Source organism: Nesoenas mayeri (genome assembly GCF_963082525.1).
Source record: "Nesoenas mayeri genome assembly, chromosome: 1".
Taxonomy (NCBI): Eukaryota; Metazoa; Chordata; class Aves; order Columbiformes; family Columbidae; genus Nesoenas; species Nesoenas mayeri.
In genome coordinates this window covers 169998511-170018404 of record NC_137541.1, presented here as the reverse complement: position 1 = coordinate 170018404, position 19894 = coordinate 169998511, and the positions used below count along the sequence as shown (strand labels likewise).

The 19894-nt window shown below is 40.2% G+C and overlaps 1 protein-coding gene across 2 annotated transcripts in view; it reads right to left on the bottom strand.

Annotated features, from left to right (window-relative positions):
* Window positions 1-231: 231 nt before the first annotated feature.
* The window catches only part of TBC1D4 (TBC1 domain family member 4), a gene marked incomplete at its 5' end in the record, with an annotated part of 113104 nt that continues 93441 nt past the window's right edge, over window positions 232-19894 (bottom strand). For both annotated transcript variants that reach the window (XM_080352622.1, XM_080352623.1), the window contains 8 exons: window positions 232-1166; window positions 2808-2984; window positions 5948-6117; window positions 8801-8960; window positions 11856-12100; window positions 12561-12719; window positions 15475-15633; window positions 19254-19463. In XM_080352622.1, the coding sequence (XP_080208748.1) occupies window positions 939-1166; window positions 2808-2984; window positions 5948-6117; window positions 8801-8960; window positions 11856-12100; window positions 12561-12719; window positions 15475-15633; window positions 19254-19463 (1508 nt within the window). In that variant the 3' untranslated portion in view covers window positions 232-938. The remainder of the gene's footprint in view (window positions 1167-2807; window positions 2985-5947; window positions 6118-8800; window positions 8961-11855; window positions 12101-12560; window positions 12720-15474; window positions 15634-19253; window positions 19464-19894) is intronic.

Here is a 19894-nt window from a genome sequence, read left to right as displayed (position 1 = left end):
CGCTACAGCAAGACAAGGCTTCTTGCAGTATTTCTTTGGTTAAATGAGAACCTCTTGCACGCATAACTCTTATGACAGCGAGTCTCCTGCGGAAAATTAACGTCAGAATAAATACCACCCTGCAGCCTCGCTTCCTTCCTCCTGTCATCACGACCAAGCCCAGGACAGGTGGAAGCAAACGGGCTGGGAAGTAGCAGTCGCCATTAGCTCTTGCCTTTACAGGTGCTGCGAGTGTGTACAGATAGCTATTTCTTAGCTCTGAGTGATGGAGGCAGAGCTACGACATGATGCTTTTTGTTTCCAGTTCCAACATGCACGTGGAATTCTGCTGCTGACCGGTACAGCCCAGGCAGCGGATGGCACTAGAGCTCTTTCTGTACGAACCAAGTCATGATAGCTCATCTGCTTATTGGTCTGTGCACGCAATGTCAGTAGAATTAAAAGAGAGGCACGCATGAGCTCACACAGATTTTCCACAGAAGATGTGAAACATGCTGCTCTTTGGAGGGAAGATTACATTCTTTTTTTTTTTTCTTCAAGTATTATTCAACATACATATATATAAAGATACGCTATCCTCACTTCACTGCAAGACAAGCATATCTAGAGTGAATCTGTGGATCACCATTATCTTGGCTTTGACTACTGAAATTTCTCTTTTCCTTTAGGTCAACTCTAAATATACATCGAATCATCAATATTACATATGAGAACTCTTTATTTTCCCCTTCTGATTTATTTACACAATCATAAAAAAATTAAGAGCTTGAATTTGCATACTGACATTTGAAGGCGCATCTGTAGCTGTAAGTGTCCCAGCACTAGTTTTGGATAATACCATTGCCTATTGCTAATTTCTCTGAAAGCAGCATACTCATCTTTTCTTTCCCCTTTTTTTTTTTGAAGAAATGCTGCCTAGAAAAACCCTGGTTTATGGCTTACTCCTTATTTTTTATTTTATTATTTGGATTATAGTTTACTTCCTTTAGGAGCAGTTCACAGTCAGACAATGCTTCTGCTGGCAAATACTTCATCATCTGCTCAAGAGTCTTTTGATACGTTATCTTCTCCTGTTCGAGGGTCTGAATTAAAGTCTTCATTTTGTTCTCTCGAGTCAAAATAGTCTCCAGGCTGGATTCCAGATTCTGAATTTTGGCATGAGCGACCTGTAAACAATAATATTATCTTTATAATCAATTGAGACATTCTGAATAACTTTTTTTTTTAATATTATAATATGGTATATGTTAAGAAAAGACCTCAATTACACAGATGTTCTAAAAGACACCTGTGTAGGCAGATGATACACAGAACACCTACTGTGTATCATACACAGAATCTCCTTCTAGTGGCCAGATCAATCTGAAGGCTTTGTGAAAGCTTGACAAGGGGAAGGAGACATGCAAGTTGGAGCAAGCAAGGAACAGTTGAGAGTAACAAGGAACTGGAACTCCAGGAAGAAAAAAGAAATCAGCAGCTGGACTGACACTGGAAGTGACAGCTTGTATGACAGTGATGGAGCAATGGAAACCCTACGCAATAAAGTAAATCAGCATGATTGAGAGGTTAGAGAGAAAGAGATCCTCAGTGTTCAGGATAGAAGCAGACTGCCTTCCCTATTTTCCAATAAAAGACCTATAGCTTCCTCTGAGAAAAAAAAAAGAAAACAAAAGAACTGACTAGTAATCAGAAGCCCTGGACCTCATCATTAGCAAATGTCTCCCTGTGGGAAGTGGGGAGAATTCTGACTATTCCTCGGAAAAGGCCCAAGCAGAGTAAGGAAGAAGATTTACAAAGAAAGAGATGAAGAGGTTGAGGAACTGAGGAAGATGCACTGAAGTACAGCACTCTGGAAGCTTTGACAGAGGCTTTCAAATCAGTCACTCATAATTATTCTATGCCCTTGGTGCATTTTCAGAATAGAGGTAAAAGCCCAGGTACTGGTAAATAAGTAAATAAATAAATAAATAAAAAGGCAAAAATAATAACTTTATAAAAGGCAAGCGACCCCTGTTTTCAATATCGAAAGAACACAGCACAGCACCCTCGGGCTATAAACATAAAAATAATGAGGACTTGATCTTTCCTTTCTTGCTTACTTCTATTTCCAGGTTTCACAAACTGAAGGTGCTCTTGAGCTCTTCTCAGTGCTTTTTTAAATTTACAAATATAGCAAGAAATGGCCTGGTGATGTAAAAAGAACTTGTCTTTCAGGAAAATGTAAGACAATACATATTGAAACCTGAAATAAGTCTTGGCCAGGCTACGGTATAAAGGGCAAAACAGTGAAGGAGGAAGAGAAGACTTTTAAAGCATGACTTTATCAGGCATAGTCTGGTGGGCACTCAGTTCTATTCAAGTCTGCTAGGAGAGATCATGTTTCAAAAGTAGGCCTGTGAGCTTCAACAGAAGAAAACAGAACCATACTGCCTACAGAAGTCTGGAGAAAGCAAGCCTACTGCGCTATGGATTATTTCTTAAAATTCTCCAATAAGGAAGCAGAGATGAAGGAACAGAGAACTTATTCTTCAGCAAGATACACAAACTCTGCCAACAATTTTTATGGGACGTAAGGGTAGAGGTATTTTGAGAAAAATAAATCAAAATAAAGAAGGAAAAGTCTAAGAAATTATAAAAGAGCTAAAAATATATCTAACAGATGTAAATCACCATAACTGATCGAACTGCTCAGCTGCATAAGATCTTGCAGTTTGGAGACCTCTCATTGACATTTTAAAAAGACACTCCTCTATTGGCTGAATCACAGAAATGATCTCTCTGTGGGTTTGTAGTCCTAAATCACTTACCTGTAGCTTCTCCAACAAATCCATGTTTTGTCTCTTCAGATGACTGTTCACCCTCTCCAGCTTCTCCAGGGGTTCACCTTCATCACAAGGATTCACATTTTCCTGCAGCTCATCCTGAAGTACATGGTACTCTACTTCATAGGCATGGAGCTGTTTTGAAATATCCATCTCAAACACCTGCCATGAGAGAAAAGACAGTTTTTAACTACAATAGAGAACACTTATTCCCATGAATGTTTGGTTAAGAGGCAACTCTGCTTGATTAATCTTTTTTCCTGTTCCTTTCAAAAAAGTATTTTAAGGGGAAGTCTACAATAAGAGCATTTTAGCATCTAGAGTTCTTATTGCAGCCACAATAAATCATGAGACTTCTCAATAAATTGTACCATCACTTCTACAATTACCAAATACCATCTCTTACTACGAGATGTATCGGCAGAAAAGCCTTATTTAATCACATGATTTTATAATATTCTTGCTCAGGAATATTAAGAAGCTCAATAAACTTTTAAAATTCAAGTCTCACACACCTGTGATGGGAGCAGGATCACACAATGAGGAAGAATAATCCAGGAATCATCAGATCTCCACTCTCAAAATTGGATCTCTTGACTCCAAGTGCCCATTTATAGACTTTTATAAAGCACTCTTCATGGTTACAGTTTCCCTGTGTTCTGTCTCTTCGTGAAGATACACTATTTTCTTATTGGGATGCTTTGGTGACAAAGCATTATGAACACTATAGAACTGACCATGTAAGCAGTGATGGGACCATATGACCCTTATGTGTTTATTCATCCAGTCACAGCCTCTCAGCTTCTGAAAGCTGCCAAATAGTTTAAGCTGGGGAGGGAAGGATCTCTACAGTGACATTAATTCTGTTCCTTGTTCTAGAGATCAAGCATTACACCAATAGAAGACACAAAAAGATACCCCAGCTAAACAAGTTCTGCATTACAACCACTGTTTTTCAGGTAATTCAAAAAAAAGGTAAAACTTTAAATTGCCTATGGTGTTCAAGCTGGGCAAGTGGCATTTTCCTCTATGTAGCTACCCAGTCAATTCTTTATCTTTGTATCTAAGTCCTACATAATGTCTACATTTTTCTTTCATAATCACAGAATCACAGAATGGTTGGGGTTGGAAGGGACCCCTAGAGATCATCTAGTCCAACCCACCTGCTAAAGCAGGTACACCTAGAGTAGATTGCACAGGAATGTGTCTGCTATAAGAGGACAGTCCTGGGAAATTACAATGCTGAAACAGCCAAGTTACTCCACCTGCAGCCAGCCTAGGTAGGAGCAATCCAATACAGGCAGTTCACACATAAATACAGATCCAGAAAGCTGGTAAAGGTGAGCAGGTGACTGTCATCTCAGAGCTGAGCTGACCTGCGTACAATCACATCCACCTCAATCCAGGCTACATAATCTGTTTCTTTACTCAAACCTAGCGCTGCACAAAGCCACTTCTACCATGTGCTCACTACAGCACGATTGCTCTGCAACACACACAGACCACAGGACAAAGATTTAATTTCTAACTATATCAAAAATACTGAACTATCACCTCTATCGCCATCAGAATCAGAGAGTTGTGAAGCCAGACACTAAAGTGCCTGACAGGTTTACTGTGGCAATCACAATCAGTGCAATGAGAAATTAAGATTTAGATGTCATCTAAAAATGAATTCTTAACTGACAGCACCTGAAACATTCAAGTGTTAACCAAACCATTGGAATGCATCAGTGTTAACTGTATTCCTGCATATGGAGATGGCTTTCTAAAGATCTTTTGTGATCTCTGAACTGCCACCTGAAGGGGGAAAACTGTTCACATGTTCACAGTTCAGGTACCAGACTGAGACTCATTTTCAATTTGCAGCTTCAACTGAGAAGAACAGGATGTAGAGAGATGAAGGTCTCAGCCACTGACAGTATTTCACAAGAAGCTTGTTGCTTCTCCTGTATCAGCATCAGTAATTCTTTTTCTCCCTTCTATTACAGAACCACAGAATCGTTTAGGTTGGAAAAGACCTTTAAGATCATCAATTCCAACCATTAACCAACCCCTCCCAAGTCTACCTCAAAACTGTGTCCCTAAGAACCTCATCTACCTGAGCAGCCTGTTCCAATGCCTGACAACCCTTCCCATGAAGAAATTTTTTTCAAATGTCTAATCTAAATCTCCCCTGATGCAACTTGAGGTCACTTCCTCTTGTTCTATCACCTGTTGCTTGGGAAAACAGAACAACACTCTCCATGCTACAACCTCCTTTCAGGTAGTTGTAGAGAGAGTTAAGGTCCTCCCTCAGCCTCCTTTTTCTTGCCCATTGCCACAACGTTGCTGTGATACCACTGAAATAACACTACTGCAGTCCTCCTTTCCCTTACCCGAAAAAGGCAAGGCAGGTATCAGTCCCGAGGAACTTTTACCTCTGGCATCAAGAATCTGCCAGATATGAACCCTTCAAGAATGGGGTTGAGGTGAAAAGGTGAAATTGCATGAGGGCACCCTAGAAGTGATCGCCAGGAGGACACAAACTGCCCATACAACAGAACAGCAAAAGCTTGCTTGACCTTGATTTTAATACAGATCATGGAAAACAGGGCATCGCCAACCTCCTAACTCATAGGATTTTAAGTTGGAGGTGTCAGGAAAGTTCTTGTGGGGATACCTGGCCCTATGCAGCCAGAACTTCAAAAGGTCAGAAGGAGATGTTGCTGTGATGCTGCTTCTTCCCACCATGGCAAGCTGTGCTTCCCATCATGAACTGCTGGTCTGCTCACCCACTAGCAGGGAGCAATAGCTGGGTTTAAGTTTGGAAAATAGGCTACTTTTATCCTTCTAATGGTGACATGGAATTTATGAGCAAAGTCATGTCTTCCCAATACCTGGGGCAAAAACGAACCTTTGAACTAAATCTTGATGCAGCAACTACGGTCTTGCTAAACTAACAGTTCAGAACACATTGAAATTAGCTTATATCCTATTTCCATACAAGCTTCTCAGAAGATGATTCCTTTGCATTTCAAACCAAAACAAACATACTGAGAAGACTTTTACATATAAGTTAGGCATGATATTTTCAAAGTAAACCAAATGGGGGGAAAAAAAAGTAAAGAGAAAAACAACCTTACCTGGGTAATAATTTTTTCCATTTGAGGCTGAGTCATATCTGGAATAGTGGTTTTAAGAAAATCAACAATGTTCTCAAAACTCTCACATCCCATTATAGATGTTTCTTGACTGCTAAGGAGGCTCAGTGCTACTTTAAATATGACTTCTGTTCCTTGAAGAAAAATAATGTCTAAAAAATAAAATAATGAAAATATCTTGAAAATGAGAGCTAAAGTCATTGGATAAACATTATATTTGCTGGGATGTTTTTCTCTTTAATCAATCATACTGCAGATGTATTCAGTTCAGGAGAAGTGCAATGTCTTATTTCAACATGACATAAACGCACATAAAAGCATTTTCTGTCATCTTACAGATGTGAAAGAACATTAAAGAAAATATTGCACGCTTGTTATGTCTGTAACAGTTATCTGCAATAAGCATTTCATTACTGCCTACTGTAGATTGTTAACTAACTGCTAACTCTTTTTAAAGTGCATTTATGACTGAAAAACAATTGGGAAGTGGATCACAACACAATGTGCTGACATTTTACTGTTTTCAACAGGCAGAAGCTAGACCTTAAAAAATGGTAATGGAGATACTGTAACCAATCATAGTATTTTCAAAATCCATACTAGTGATCACACTGGCTATGATTTAAGCCCCAAACCCTTACTTTGAGGTATAAGTATGTGGATAAGAGAGGCAAGTACAGGCTCTGCAGGAGTCAGCAGACACAGTCTGCGCAGAAACCTGAAACTTGATCACAGTAACTAGAAACTTGGTCTCAGTAGCACCGACAGACTTGCAGTTCATAGAATCACAAAATGTCCTGAATTGGAAGGGACCCACAAGGAGCATCACGTCCAACTCCTGTCCCTGCACAGAACAACCCCACACTTCACACCATGTGTCTGAGGGTGTTGTCCAGTCCCTTCTTGAACACCACCAGGCTTAGAGCTGTGACCACCTCCCTGGGGAGCCTGTTCCAGTGCTCCAGCACCCTCGGGGGGAAGAACCTTTTCCTGATGTCCAACCTAAACCTCCCCTGGCACATCTTCCTGACATTCCCTCGGGTTCTGTCACTGGTCACTAAAGAGAAGAGTTCAGTGCCTGCCCCTCCTCCTCCCCTTGTGAGGAAGCTGTAGACCACAATGAGGTCTCCTCTTAGTCTTCTCAAGGTGGGACAAACCAAGTGACTTTAGCCACTCCTCATATGGCTTCTCCTCTCAACTCTTCACCATATCTGTAGCCCTCTTCTGGACACTCTCCAGTAGTGACTGAGATGAATGCAGCACACAAGCAGCTCAGATAAGCTTCCTCTGCTGCTGGCTCTGTTACACCACCAAGAGCAGCACCGCATAACAACCTCAATTTCTGATCCTAACACTGACAGGTCATCCTTGGCCCTAACCCAGTGTCACAGAGTAGCACCAGGACACTGGTGAGGCATCCAGCTCACTCACACACAGCTCCTACAAGTCTCCCTTCTCAAGTCTATGACACACATTCAAGCCGCATAAATATCTAATTTATGATGGGTAGACACTTAACCACCTGTTCCTGGTATGTGACAATGGCCTTTAAGGATACGGGAATTCAAAGCATTAGGAAGTAAAACAACACTGTGACTTTTCAGTTTTAAAATCAGAACATGCCTTGCTCAGCTCATTTACAGAGAAATTAATACTGGTTCTCCCCATCCTTAAAAAATAGTTTACCAAGCTCAAAGCCCACTGAAGTTAAAAAAAAAGGGGGGGGGGGGGGGGGGGGACCTTATCTTTGAAAGCCAAATAATAAAAAAAAGCTTGAATATCCTGGAATTCAATAATCCCACTGGGAAAGAGATGTACTCATCATGTGCATATCACTGAAAACCAGATACACCAATAATTTGCTCACCCAAAGAGCAATCAGAACAAGTTTGCTGTAAAAGGAAATAATTGTGTAATGGAGAAATCACTAAACCAAAAAAAAAAACCACCCAAAATCAAAACCCAACCAAACAAGGCCCTCTTCCCCCCAAACTACCACACCAAACAAATTAAAAACCCAACACTCTCCAGTAATAAACCGTGAGACAGAAGTCAGATTGAATTTCTTAAGAAAATACAAAAGGTGCCATACGAAAACAGAAAAATCAAACGCAATTAGTTTTACATTAATAAATAGTTCTTTTAAAACACTGCATTACTGGAGTTTTGATTAAGCTGGCAGTTCTTATTGACAATAAGAATAAAACAAAACCAAGTACTTGACATGCTGATACTGTAAACACTACAGAGCACAATCGTTATTTAAGCTTCTGTACTTGATGTTATCTGAAGAGGAAAGTACCACAAAAAAACTTTTTAAATGGAAAAAGAGGCATAATAAGACTGGGAAACTGTTTTATATATATATACACACACACACGAATACCTGAACAGCCTTTAAGTTCCAGTTTACATGAATTTTTATTAGATAGTACATTAGAATCAGTTATTCAGAAACACTTTCTTGAAAACCGATGCCTTCTCTTTTTTCAATTTGCAAATTCAACAAGATGAACTTTTCTATACACGTAGACTGAATGCTTAATGCATAAAATACATTTGCAACAACAAACTTCCTGCTGTTCACACTTCAGAATTCTCTTGGCTAATAACAGCAGACACACTTAATTGCTCAAGTCTGATGTTTCAAATAATACATTTCAGTTTTCCTCTTTGAAAAGGGGCAGATATGCCACTAGAAAGAACATTGCTACTTGCCACCCACACTAGTCACCCCAAATGTCCCTAATATGTAGAAAACTACTCCCCGAGTGTTTCAAATCCAAATGGACAACATTGCTCTGTTTATTATTGCAATAGAATAAATTTTCTTACCAAATACTCTGGCTACAAATCCTAATGGAAACTGAGATGCGAACAGTGTAAGAAACCACGGTGCAGCATAAAGACTGGGACTGATTTCATTTTCTTCAAGATGATTATACAGGTCTCTGTGATAATCATGAAGAAGCCTTGAGAGCTGATACATCTGAATCTACAGTGCATGATGGGGTTGGAGGGAAAGAAGTAGAGAAAGAGAAGTTCAGCTTTACTCAGTTTTCCAAACCATTCACATTTCACTCAAGGGAAATTAACTCCAGTACAGATGGCAATGTAAATGAAGCTTAATTGTTGCCTAGGGCCCATAGTGATACCTACTCATGTATAAACAATCCACCCCTAATGAATTAAAACCAAAAGAGTGGTCAATAACAAGAACAGTTTGAACCTGATTATTAATGAGGTATCATTTCAGATTCATAGGCATAAGAAGAGAATATATTGATCTAACTCTATCAACAAACCAGAACTTTCAGTCTCACAGCACTAGAAATAGCATTTGCAAGATGCCAACACTCTCCTTTACAGAATTTAACTAATTCTGCCTAAACTTACACATTTCAGCTTTCATCCTTTGAATCTTGCACACATTTTTGCTGCATTTAAAACTCCTATGCTAGTCATCACTGTAGGGAGCTGCTGTACCCACATAGTATATTAGATACAGTGGGTCAATAGAGCTGTCCCACATATGTATTTCCCAGCACAGCTCCCACATGCCAGTGGTCCAGAGAAATTTAAGATACTGATGCAAAAAAGTGCTGCTATAGAACCTGGAAAAGTTTGCAAGGCAAACTGGTTAAAAGTTGCTATTCAACGCTAAAAATAGCGCTCTATGGCAAATTATTTCCTTGCAATTTTGATAATTTTGATATTTTATATTCCACGGTAAGTCACTCATAGCACAGAGCAACGTTTCTCTCAGAAAGCAGAAGAAGCAGACATATATCAATTAGCTGTCAGGTCCAATTTTGCTGTCAAAAGTGCCTTATGCCTAAGGTGAATCCATTCCTCAATAAGGAAATGACTTAGTGGAATCAGCTACTTTCCTACTTTTGGTAGTCATGATTTTTTCCCCACCACAATCGGACTGCACTTGAAACTATCTTATCAGTCAGCAGAATCCGCAAGCAGACAGATCACTTCTCATTCAGACAAATTAGCTAAATTTGTGCGTGTCTTTAAGTTCCTCCTTTAATTGCCAACGATACTAATTAAGCACAGTTTGGACAGAGTCAATAAAACACACATTTACATGTGAAATTAGAAGAGTATCATAGAGGCAGTAAATCAATTGGATGGGTTCATCATGAACTAAAGATCTACAACAGACAACAATTAAAAATATAAGTCAAATAAGTTTTCATTATCCTAAAGAAAGATCCAGGTATTTCTTCTACAGGACAGAAGCTAATTCTGCATATAAGCTTACTTTCTGTTTCAGTGCTGTAAATGCAAAAGAATTTGCAAGTGGTCTACTCCTGTTAAAATCTAAAACTAAGAGAGTTAGGCTTAAGCAAGATCCTGTAAGTCATCTTCAACAGTCTAGTTTGTCTTGAGCAGAAAAAACTTCCACTTCTGTCTAGAACAGGATAACTGCCTAGAAGCAAATTGTGTGGAAAGGGGTAACCTCATTTAAAAGGGCAAACTGTACTACAAGTGGTAAACCTTCTCAAACCTAAAACGCATTTTTCCTAAGAGCTTTGGATGATGAAAGTTTCAGACTTATTTAAACAAAAAAGCAAAACCTGGACATTTGAATGCTCTCAAACCATCAGATGGTACAGAAAACCTACAACTGCAGTATGACATACAGACACTAAGAGAGCATCTGCTTGGGGGGGGGGGGTAAGGGAAATCCCACAACCACACGCCTACCATCCTTTGACACCCACTGGTCCAAAACACATTTGGGATGGGGCAAATGGGACAGGGAAGAGGCAGAATGATGCTCTTTATGGTTGTTTACTCTTAATTCATCACAACAAACTTGTTAAAGCGTACTTATATCCAGAATAAGACATCTCTCTTTATCATTTTTAGAATTAGCACATACAATTTCTTTAACTACAATCTGTTCTGTTGTTCTGGACATTTGCCAAATAAGCATCTAATCTGACTGACCATGAAAAGTGGACTGAAACTCCCTCTTAAGTTTTTACTTAATTGTAAGTGTTTGCCATGCAGAGAGCATGAAAAAAGAGACTTTTAAAAACTCTTAATTTTCTCTTTTTCCACTGTGGATTTCCACTTTAACACAGCTGAGGTATATCCCTTCATAATATTAGGGACTTACGGAATCATAATAACTTATTTAAGTCAGTGGACAGTTGTATCTCAAGGTCAAAGACTCATCAAACTTTAAACCTTGGAGTTTATACAGATCTGAAAGATGTTCTGTTTCCTTCCTAAACAGGCTCAAGTATCTATAGCTAGCCATTAAAAACCAACAGTGCAGAGCATGTATCATTTCATAAGCAAACTAAATTATTAAAAATTCATCTGTTTTCTTTCGGTGTTGGGGGTGATGGGATAGAGAACGATGAGAGAAAAAGGTTGCCAACGATGACACAACACAGAGCAGCCCCAAGTACAAATGCCTGTGGAGTACTCTGACTGGCCACTGGGTGCCACTATTGATTTGACTAGGAGTAACTAGAGAAAAATCTACATTTAAGTGCTTAAAGAACTGCAGAAAAACAAAATCAAATTTATTTTTAAACTCTGTCTATACAGATGCAAGCATATTAGGGCTTTTTTGGAAGGAAGAGGGAGAAGTGGGGAAAGGAAAAGGAAGAGCAAAATAGCAGAGAAAGAGTTTCCAAACAGGAGATTATAGAGACGTGTGACAGGAAAAGCCTGCAAGTTTTGAACTTCTCTGTTTGCAAACTCAGAGTTGAAGAGGGGTTTGACAATAACATTTGCATGCATGTCACGATCTCCAAAACAGCACAACAAGCTTCATAAGGCCCCGGAGAACAAGAGCAAGCTCTGAGATCTCAAAACTCATTTAAAACTCTGGTTTGCTTTAGGAGAAGAATGGACTTACCTGTAGTGACATCATGTCTGGCCTGTACTGTTTACGGAAGCCAAGGTCATACATGAGGAATTTCAGCATTTCAAAGGCCTGTTCCTCACTCATATGTAGAAGCAGCACTCCAGCTACAAAGCTTATACCTTGACAATAACCCACTTCTTTGTCCAGCAAAGAATATGCTTTCAGGAGATTAAAGAGTGACAGCTGTCCTGCTCCCAGGTGGGCAGAAAAGTAAGGATGTGTAGGGAACGTCCGTCCTGATGTGAAGAGAGAAGAGTAGTTGATATTCAATTCTTCTCATAAAAAAAACCCAAACATCCATCTGGCAACCAGCACTTCTCTCTTCTCATAGACCTTTTCTCTTTGCTTTTATGTGCAGGTTCATTTTAGACAGATCGATCTGTATTTTATTGATTTTAGGCTGTATCCATTGAGCTCATTTAATATTCTCATCTGCACAGAATTTGCAGATACAACGGCTTGATTTCTCTCTTCAGACAGATGTAGAAGAGCACAAATACAAACAGCATAACCTAAGAAATCATTTGCTTAGAGGACACTAAGTGGCAGACACAGAATGTATCCTGACAACACTGAAAGTGGGGACTGACACAGCAGCATCTATCTCCAGCAATAGCTCCCATTAAGATTGTTGTGTTTCTGCTCAAAGACACAAGAAACAAGCCAGAAAAGTCTCCCGGCTATGAACAGACGTACCTAGATCTACAAGGATGGCGTGCTGTTGAGCAGTCAGTTGTTTCAGAAGTTCTTTGTAGGAGATGTCAGGAGGCTGCTGCTTATTTGGTAGTCTGTGTCTGACTCGATGCTGCACAGCCAAAAACTGCCAAATTTCTCCCCGACGACTTTTTGGTACACCTGCAGATCAGTCAAAAACACAAGAGGCCTAAGGAGGGGCATATTTTCAGTGCTATAACACAAGAATTCAGTTTTTCAAAATCTTTGCCGTTGGCAAAACCACCCTGGACGATCCCTTTATAAGCACTGAGCTTCAGAAGTTGTCCACTCTGCAGTGTATTCCCTCAGTAAGCACAGTTTGTCCCACTAATTAGACATTCATTACAAACTTATGGTAATTAGACTGAGTAGTACATTGGGCAACAACTGAGGTACAGACATCACTTGTTTTGCCACCTCTGAGCTATTAGTTTTCAGCAGGAAAAGATGCACAACTACATGCAGAAAGCAGACTGTCCCGTTTAGAAAGGCTGAACTAAATTTAGAGGTGTAAAATATACAGAGGTCCACCTCCTCTTCCCCCTCCCCAAGAGCTGCTCATGTCAGCTGATCGGAGCCAGCCCAGCAAGAGCCAGAGCCGGAGGGGTTCAGCCGGGGTTATTAGGGGCAGTCAGCATGGCTTTACCAAGGCTAAGTCACACTTGACCAACCTCATAGCCTTTTATGAGAATGTAACAAGGTGGATGGATGATGGCAGAGCTGTGGATGTGGTCTACCTTGACTTCAGTAAAGCCTTTGACACAGTCTCCAACAGCATCCTCACAGCTAAGTTGAGGGGGTGTGGTCTAGACAATAGAGTAGTGAGGTGGGTTACAAACTGGCTTAAGGAGAGAAGCCAGAGAGTGGTACTCAATGGTGCGGAGTCTAGTTGGAGGCCAGTATCTAGTGGAGTGCCTCAGGGGTCAGTACTGGGGCCAGTATTATTCAATATATTCATTAACAATTTAGACGAGGGAATAGAGTGTACTATCAGCAAGTTTGCTGATGACACTAAGCTGGGAGGAGTGGCTGACACGCCAGAAGGCTGTGCTGCCATACAGTGGGACCTGGACAGGCTGGAGACTTGGGTGGGGAATAACCTAATGAAATTTAACAAGGGAAAGTGTAGAGTCCTGCATCTGGGCAGGAACAACCCCAGGTTCCATTATAGACTGGGGAATGCCCTATTAGAGAGCAGTGTAGGGGAAAGGGACCTGGGGTTCCTGGTGGACAACAGGATGACCATGAGCCAGCACTGTGCCCTTGTGGCCAGGAAGGCCAATGGCATCCTGGGGTGTATTAAAGGGGGGTGGTTAGTAGATCGAGAGAGGTTCTCCTTCCCCTCTACTCCGCCCTGGTGAGACCACATCTGGAATATTGTGTCCAGTTCTGGGCCAGTCAGTTCAAGAAGGACAGGGAACTGCTGGAGAGGGTCCAGCGTAGGGCAACGAAGATGATTAAGGGAGTGGAGCATCTCCCTTATGAAGAAAGGCTGAGGGAGCTGGGTCTCTTTAGTTTGGAGAAGAGGAGACTAAGGGGTGACCTTATTAATGTTTATAAATATATAAAGGGTGAGTGCACTGAAATAGGCTGCCCAGGGGGGTTGTGGAGTCTCCTTCTCTGGAGACATTCAAAACCCGCCTGGACATGTTCCTGTGCGACCTCATCTAGGTGTTCCTGCCACGGCAGGGGGATTGGACTAGATGATCTTTTGAGGTCCCTTCCAATCCCAAACATGCTGTGATACTGTGATGTCAGTCCATAGGCTTGTATAGCAGAAAGATGTACAGATTACAGAATGCTCAGTTTAAACCTAAAAGCATTAATGCTGCATACCAAAGGAAGGACACAGAACCACTCATATTGAAAGACAGCATTTCTCTTTAGTCAGGCTAACACCTGTGAAAGCATAAACTAAATTAAAATACTACTTTTGGTATTTCACATACAACCCCCTGACTCCGTAAACTGACCTTCGGAAGTCAAAATAAATCGTCAACTCTGCTAATATTTTCCAGGCAAATAATCACTTAACAAGAATACAAGTTAGAAAAATCATATCTTTGTTCCTAAGTCTAAACTTCAGTCCAGTAGCAGAATATAGGGCAGCAATTCAAGTTGTTTGTTGGTTGTCTTCTTTGGATCACTAACAGGAACTGCCTTATTTCTACCAAAATTTTCTTTGGTAGCGATTTAAACTTCCCTTCTGTACCACTAGCAGATTACACTGAAATGTTGTTTTTCAGCATTTGTAATACAGACATGAGATTCTATGGAGGAGAGCACAGCAGAGCAGTAAGACTAGATTCACAGGCCTCCTGGCCTACAGCTATGCCACAGAAGACCAAATTCAAGCCGAATTACCTCAAGCCTTTCACTTGAGGAAACAAAATACTGAAAGACCATAGTCCAGACCCCATAAAATGTAGTCCTTTTGACTCTATGAAGCTTGGTTGTGATTCCCCTAGGTTTTGGGTACAGTTCACATTAGACGTTATGGTCCTGCCTTCTCAGTGAGTAATTGAAATCAGAGCATCTGAAGCTCTGAGTCAACTGGATAGGAGCCACAGACCAGAAACCAGAAGGTCATAGTGTCAGCTGCAGAAGCTCCAAGTTCAGTCTTCAGTACAATAATACATGGGCACAAGATGCTTCTCTCAGAAGAATGACTACAGAAGTTTGCTGACACTATAAGCTGTAGACACAGCAGAACCTGTTTTCTGTTTGGCAGCAGGAGGAGGATGCATTTGCAAAAAGAAGGCCATTTTCTCATTATTTTGTGCTACTGGAAAAAGTGTACTGCTGGCAGATTTCCTTCAGTATCAAAAGGCAGCTTCACACACACATCAAAAAAAATCTTCAGACTTCATAGTTAAAAGCCATCCCACATGCATACCTTCTTTCAAAGTGGAATGAATATCTTCCATGTCACATCGGATTTTGGCTCTGCAGTTCAGTAACTTCTTATCCCAGACATTTATGACATCTTTCTGACATGTACCAACTTCATCATAGTCCAGTTTGACTTTTCTTGATTGGAGCTCATCTCTGCTTGCTAGAACACAAAACACAAAGGAAAAGCAGATGAAAAACCAGAACATTAGAAAACTAGAAGAAACATCAAATAACCAAAACCCATTCGGGTTACATATATATTCCCGATAATCTGACTCGGGATACATATACCTTCTACAATTCATCAGTTAATAGCTGAGATGGGGCCAGTCTTTTGTTGTAAGATGCTGCAGGTAACAATCTAACATCTGTCACTGGGCCATGAACATTAGTAATTCATGAAATATATGAAAACATATTTTTAAGGCTTGAGGCAAGAATTAAAAACCACTCAGGTACAGTCAACTTCATCACATCTTCTGCTTCTTTCAACTGCAAAAACACCTTTGATCATTTTTCTCTTGTTTATATTTAAGATTACAATTGTTCTAGTATGGGAAGTCTCAAACATATGAATGCTCGTACTAGAGATTTAAGCAAGCAAGCTAGGCAAGTCTTCTGAACTGAAGCGTGTCCCACTGGTCCCAGTTTTTACATGTCCCTTAGGAGAATCATAAGAGCTCTTGGCACTGCTACCTGGCATCATCATGCCAACTAGAAGTAAACAGAATGAACTAACATGAACCATATCCAGAAAGGCACATCTGTGCTGAAGCACAGAACTCATGTGGCCATATAATTAAAGAATTAGCTGCATAGGACTACCTGGCATACAAAATTTAATCCAGAGGACTCACTATTTCTGAAATAAAGCTGCAGCATTACTCTAGAATTCCATGGAGGAGCAGCTTTCATTTCCATTACTGAGAAATTAACTGTCATTGTTTTATCATACACGATACACATACAGAAAAACACTCAGATTCCCACACTACTGGTGGAAAAAAAAAACTGGAATTAAGACCTTCATGTGTCTTAATTTAAAGAGATCGGTTTAATTATCATTGGACTGAATTGTACACTCCACAACATGACCTCTGAAAACTGCAGTTGAGTTTATCCCAAATTTGTCTTGATCCATGTGCAGTACTTGCTCCTTGCAGGAGACTGGTTCCTCTTACAGATGTACTGCCTCTGCCCACCATCATCTCTAGGTGAAAGAAAACTCTCACATTACTATACAAACTGCAAAACAAGACAAGCAGGTCCTTTGTCTGATCAGCACACTTTGGATACATCCAATATTGGATGAATCCAGATGATTATTGCCTATTCCACTCCAAAAATGTAGGTGGCATTTTTTTTTCATTTCCAAAAACTGTGTGTTACACCAATGAAATCTTATCTATTCAAGTCTACAGGGGAGCTTAGAGAAGCAACATTATGCAAGGTGCAGTACACTTTCACCAAAACACGAATATGATCTTACCACAAGAATCTGCAGTCTAACTTGGGCAATTTGAAATGCTACTCTCTTGCTGTATGATTTCATTTGAGAATGCTCATTCTCATAAACAGTATGTGACAGATTCAAGATGACAGTAACACATACTTCAGTGTGGCAACAAACTCCAGGATTAAGTCCATGGGTTATTACTCACTGAACGGTACTTTGGCTCTGCAGTTAACTCTAGTGAAAGCCAGCAGTCCATTGTACTTGTCCTACTTCCTGTGCCAACCTTGGCTCCTTGCAGACATCCTTACTAATGTTCTTCCTAATCATTGCTATGTGGATTTTTGTAGTTCTTGTATTTCTAGGTGATCTACTGGAAAAAGGAGCTTTTAGCTGCTCATTAAAAAAAAAAAAAATGTTTGTGCAATTGACAGAACTTACCTTCTGTAAAACAAAGAGCTAATAGATTTCAAGTCTCCTCGACAGCAAAAGAACAGGAAAAGAGGTTCTATTAATATTTTGTAAATAAAAACCAACAAAACATTAACAGAAAACCACTGAAAACAATTCCACAGCAATTCCAGTCTTAAACCAGTCATATACAGCTGAATAAATTAACAGGTAGAAACATGACTTCAAGCAGAGGTGGCATTTCTGTTATATTTCCCATTCCTGAGATCTGCATTTAATTGTAGGCTAAAATGCCAAGCACTGCCCAAACCAGCTCTTGTTTGGAATGTATCAGTTCTGCACATATCCTGTCCATAAAATGGCCCACGTTACAGTAGCCCACAGGAAGGATGCCTAGAGACAGGTGCTAAGACAGTTTACTTTTCAACCTTTGAAAATAAGATGGTAAATTCCAGCTAGCCAGAGCACCAATTTCACTAGCAGTACTTACAAACCTCCATACAAGGAAAGAGACATGCTCCTTGGAGCACAAACCTACATGTGGGCTGGCAGACAAATTCCAGTTTGCAGTCTCCACTGCTGATGCTCCTGTTTTCACCGCAAATGATCAGGCAGGAAGAACTTATTTTCTACCTGTCTCTTAGAGAATGGAAATAACTTGTAACTGAATCTTAAGGAACTGGACTGATTTAACAGTTTCTAATACCTCCAGCTACACTGGGTGGATACAGAAATGAGTTTGTTCCCTTAGCAGCTCATACCACCAGAGAGACTAACATGAAATTGGTTACTGCAGCAGATGTCCAGATTTCCCACTCCACAACAGCAGACTAACCGTTTGCTAAAACAATAAATTAATATTTTGGCTGAAGTTAAAACAGGCTTCTCTGTAGGTGTTCCCTATGAATCTAGGAGTTTCCACAGAAGTGTGTGCCAAAAGCGAGACAAAGTGAGAGAGTGCATAGAGAAATATGCTACACATATAGAAGACACATTCAACGATGTACTGCTGTAGGGACATGGAAGGACTTCTGTCCTGCTGTCTTCTTTCCCCTCCCTGCCTTCTCAGTAAGTACCACTAAAGGAGGAAAAAGAGTTCACTGACCTTAATAAGATCAATACGCTTTTTTTGAAGAACGAGACTACCATATAATGAGGTTATACACCACAGAGAAGATGATGAGGGCAGCAGTTGTAGAGAAGACGTGACATTTTCAACTTGCACCGAAAGCTACTATATTATACTGAAGAACTTCTATATGCTAGGATAGACATTGCATCCTATCTTTTATTTGTGTGTGAGTCTTGACCAGCCACAATAAAGTATCTTCGCCAAAAGCTCAGGCAGCTGACAAGTCAGCATGGCGATGTTCAGATCCCTCACTAAGAGCCCTCAATTTTCAGTGTACATTGCTCATCTTCCAAAATAAGAACTTTCTGACGTGCCTCAAGAACCAGTTGCTCAAAAATCATATTTGGTTTCAAATACTTATAAATTATCACTGTGATGTGATTAAGGAAGGACAGGAAGCCTGGACATAAGGACTGAAAGGAGATTTAGATGGCTGACCATACCTAAGGGTTCACATGGCAACTGTGGTTCCATGTTCAACATAGATCCACGTTAGAATTCCTAGACTAGATAGAGACTGCAGCAGGCTTTGTCTGACATGTACTAAAAAAGGAAAAGTGATCACTTTCTTATTTTCCTAAGGCAACTCCTTACAAGTTGGCAGGTGGGCAGAGAACCTGGCAGACTGGGAGATGTGACTGAGTGAGCACATTTTTTTCTAGCACTGTTAACCAAAAAGTTACAGCATCACATCTCTGTTTGAGGTGCCCAACACCAGTACAGTTTTCAGCTTCATGCAGTAGAATATGTAGTAGTTTTTAGGTGTATTTTCTAAATAGCTAACCTTCCAGCTTCTGGTTTTCTTTTTCCATTCGAAGTAACAGAATTTGTTGATGGATAGCTTTTCTCCACAGACTTTGTAGTTCTTCTGAGTTTTTCCTCTCTCCAGTTTTATCTGAACCATCCTCATTCTGCAATACCAGCACAAGAGGGTCCTCCTCCAAGGGTGGAGCAAGAGGGGATAATGGTAACAATTCACTTCCATCATGACCATCTGCAAAGAATCAGAAAGATATTATAGGAAACTCAGATTATTTGACATATTATGAAAATCTAAGTCACAGCAGAACAAAAATAGCTGTCTTCCACATTCAGCAGTGAGGTGCTGATTTCAAAGACAGAAAAATGCAGTTCAACAGCAGAGAATTATTTTTAAATAAAGTGTTTACTTAAATAGCTATATTTAAACGAAATCAAGTTAAATTAAGGGTCACCCAGTATTTCAACACTTTCCCCTGGTAGCTCCTCTAAAGTTACAAAGAGACATTTATTCATAAAGACTCTCTTATAACTGAGCTTGTTTACTACTACCAAGGCTCTGTACTAAAAGCAACTTTTCCCCATCTGCTGAGCTGCACTTTATGGTCACTAAATTTAGAGTTGGTCATTTACCCATGTTTGCAAATTCTGCCAATGGGACTATAT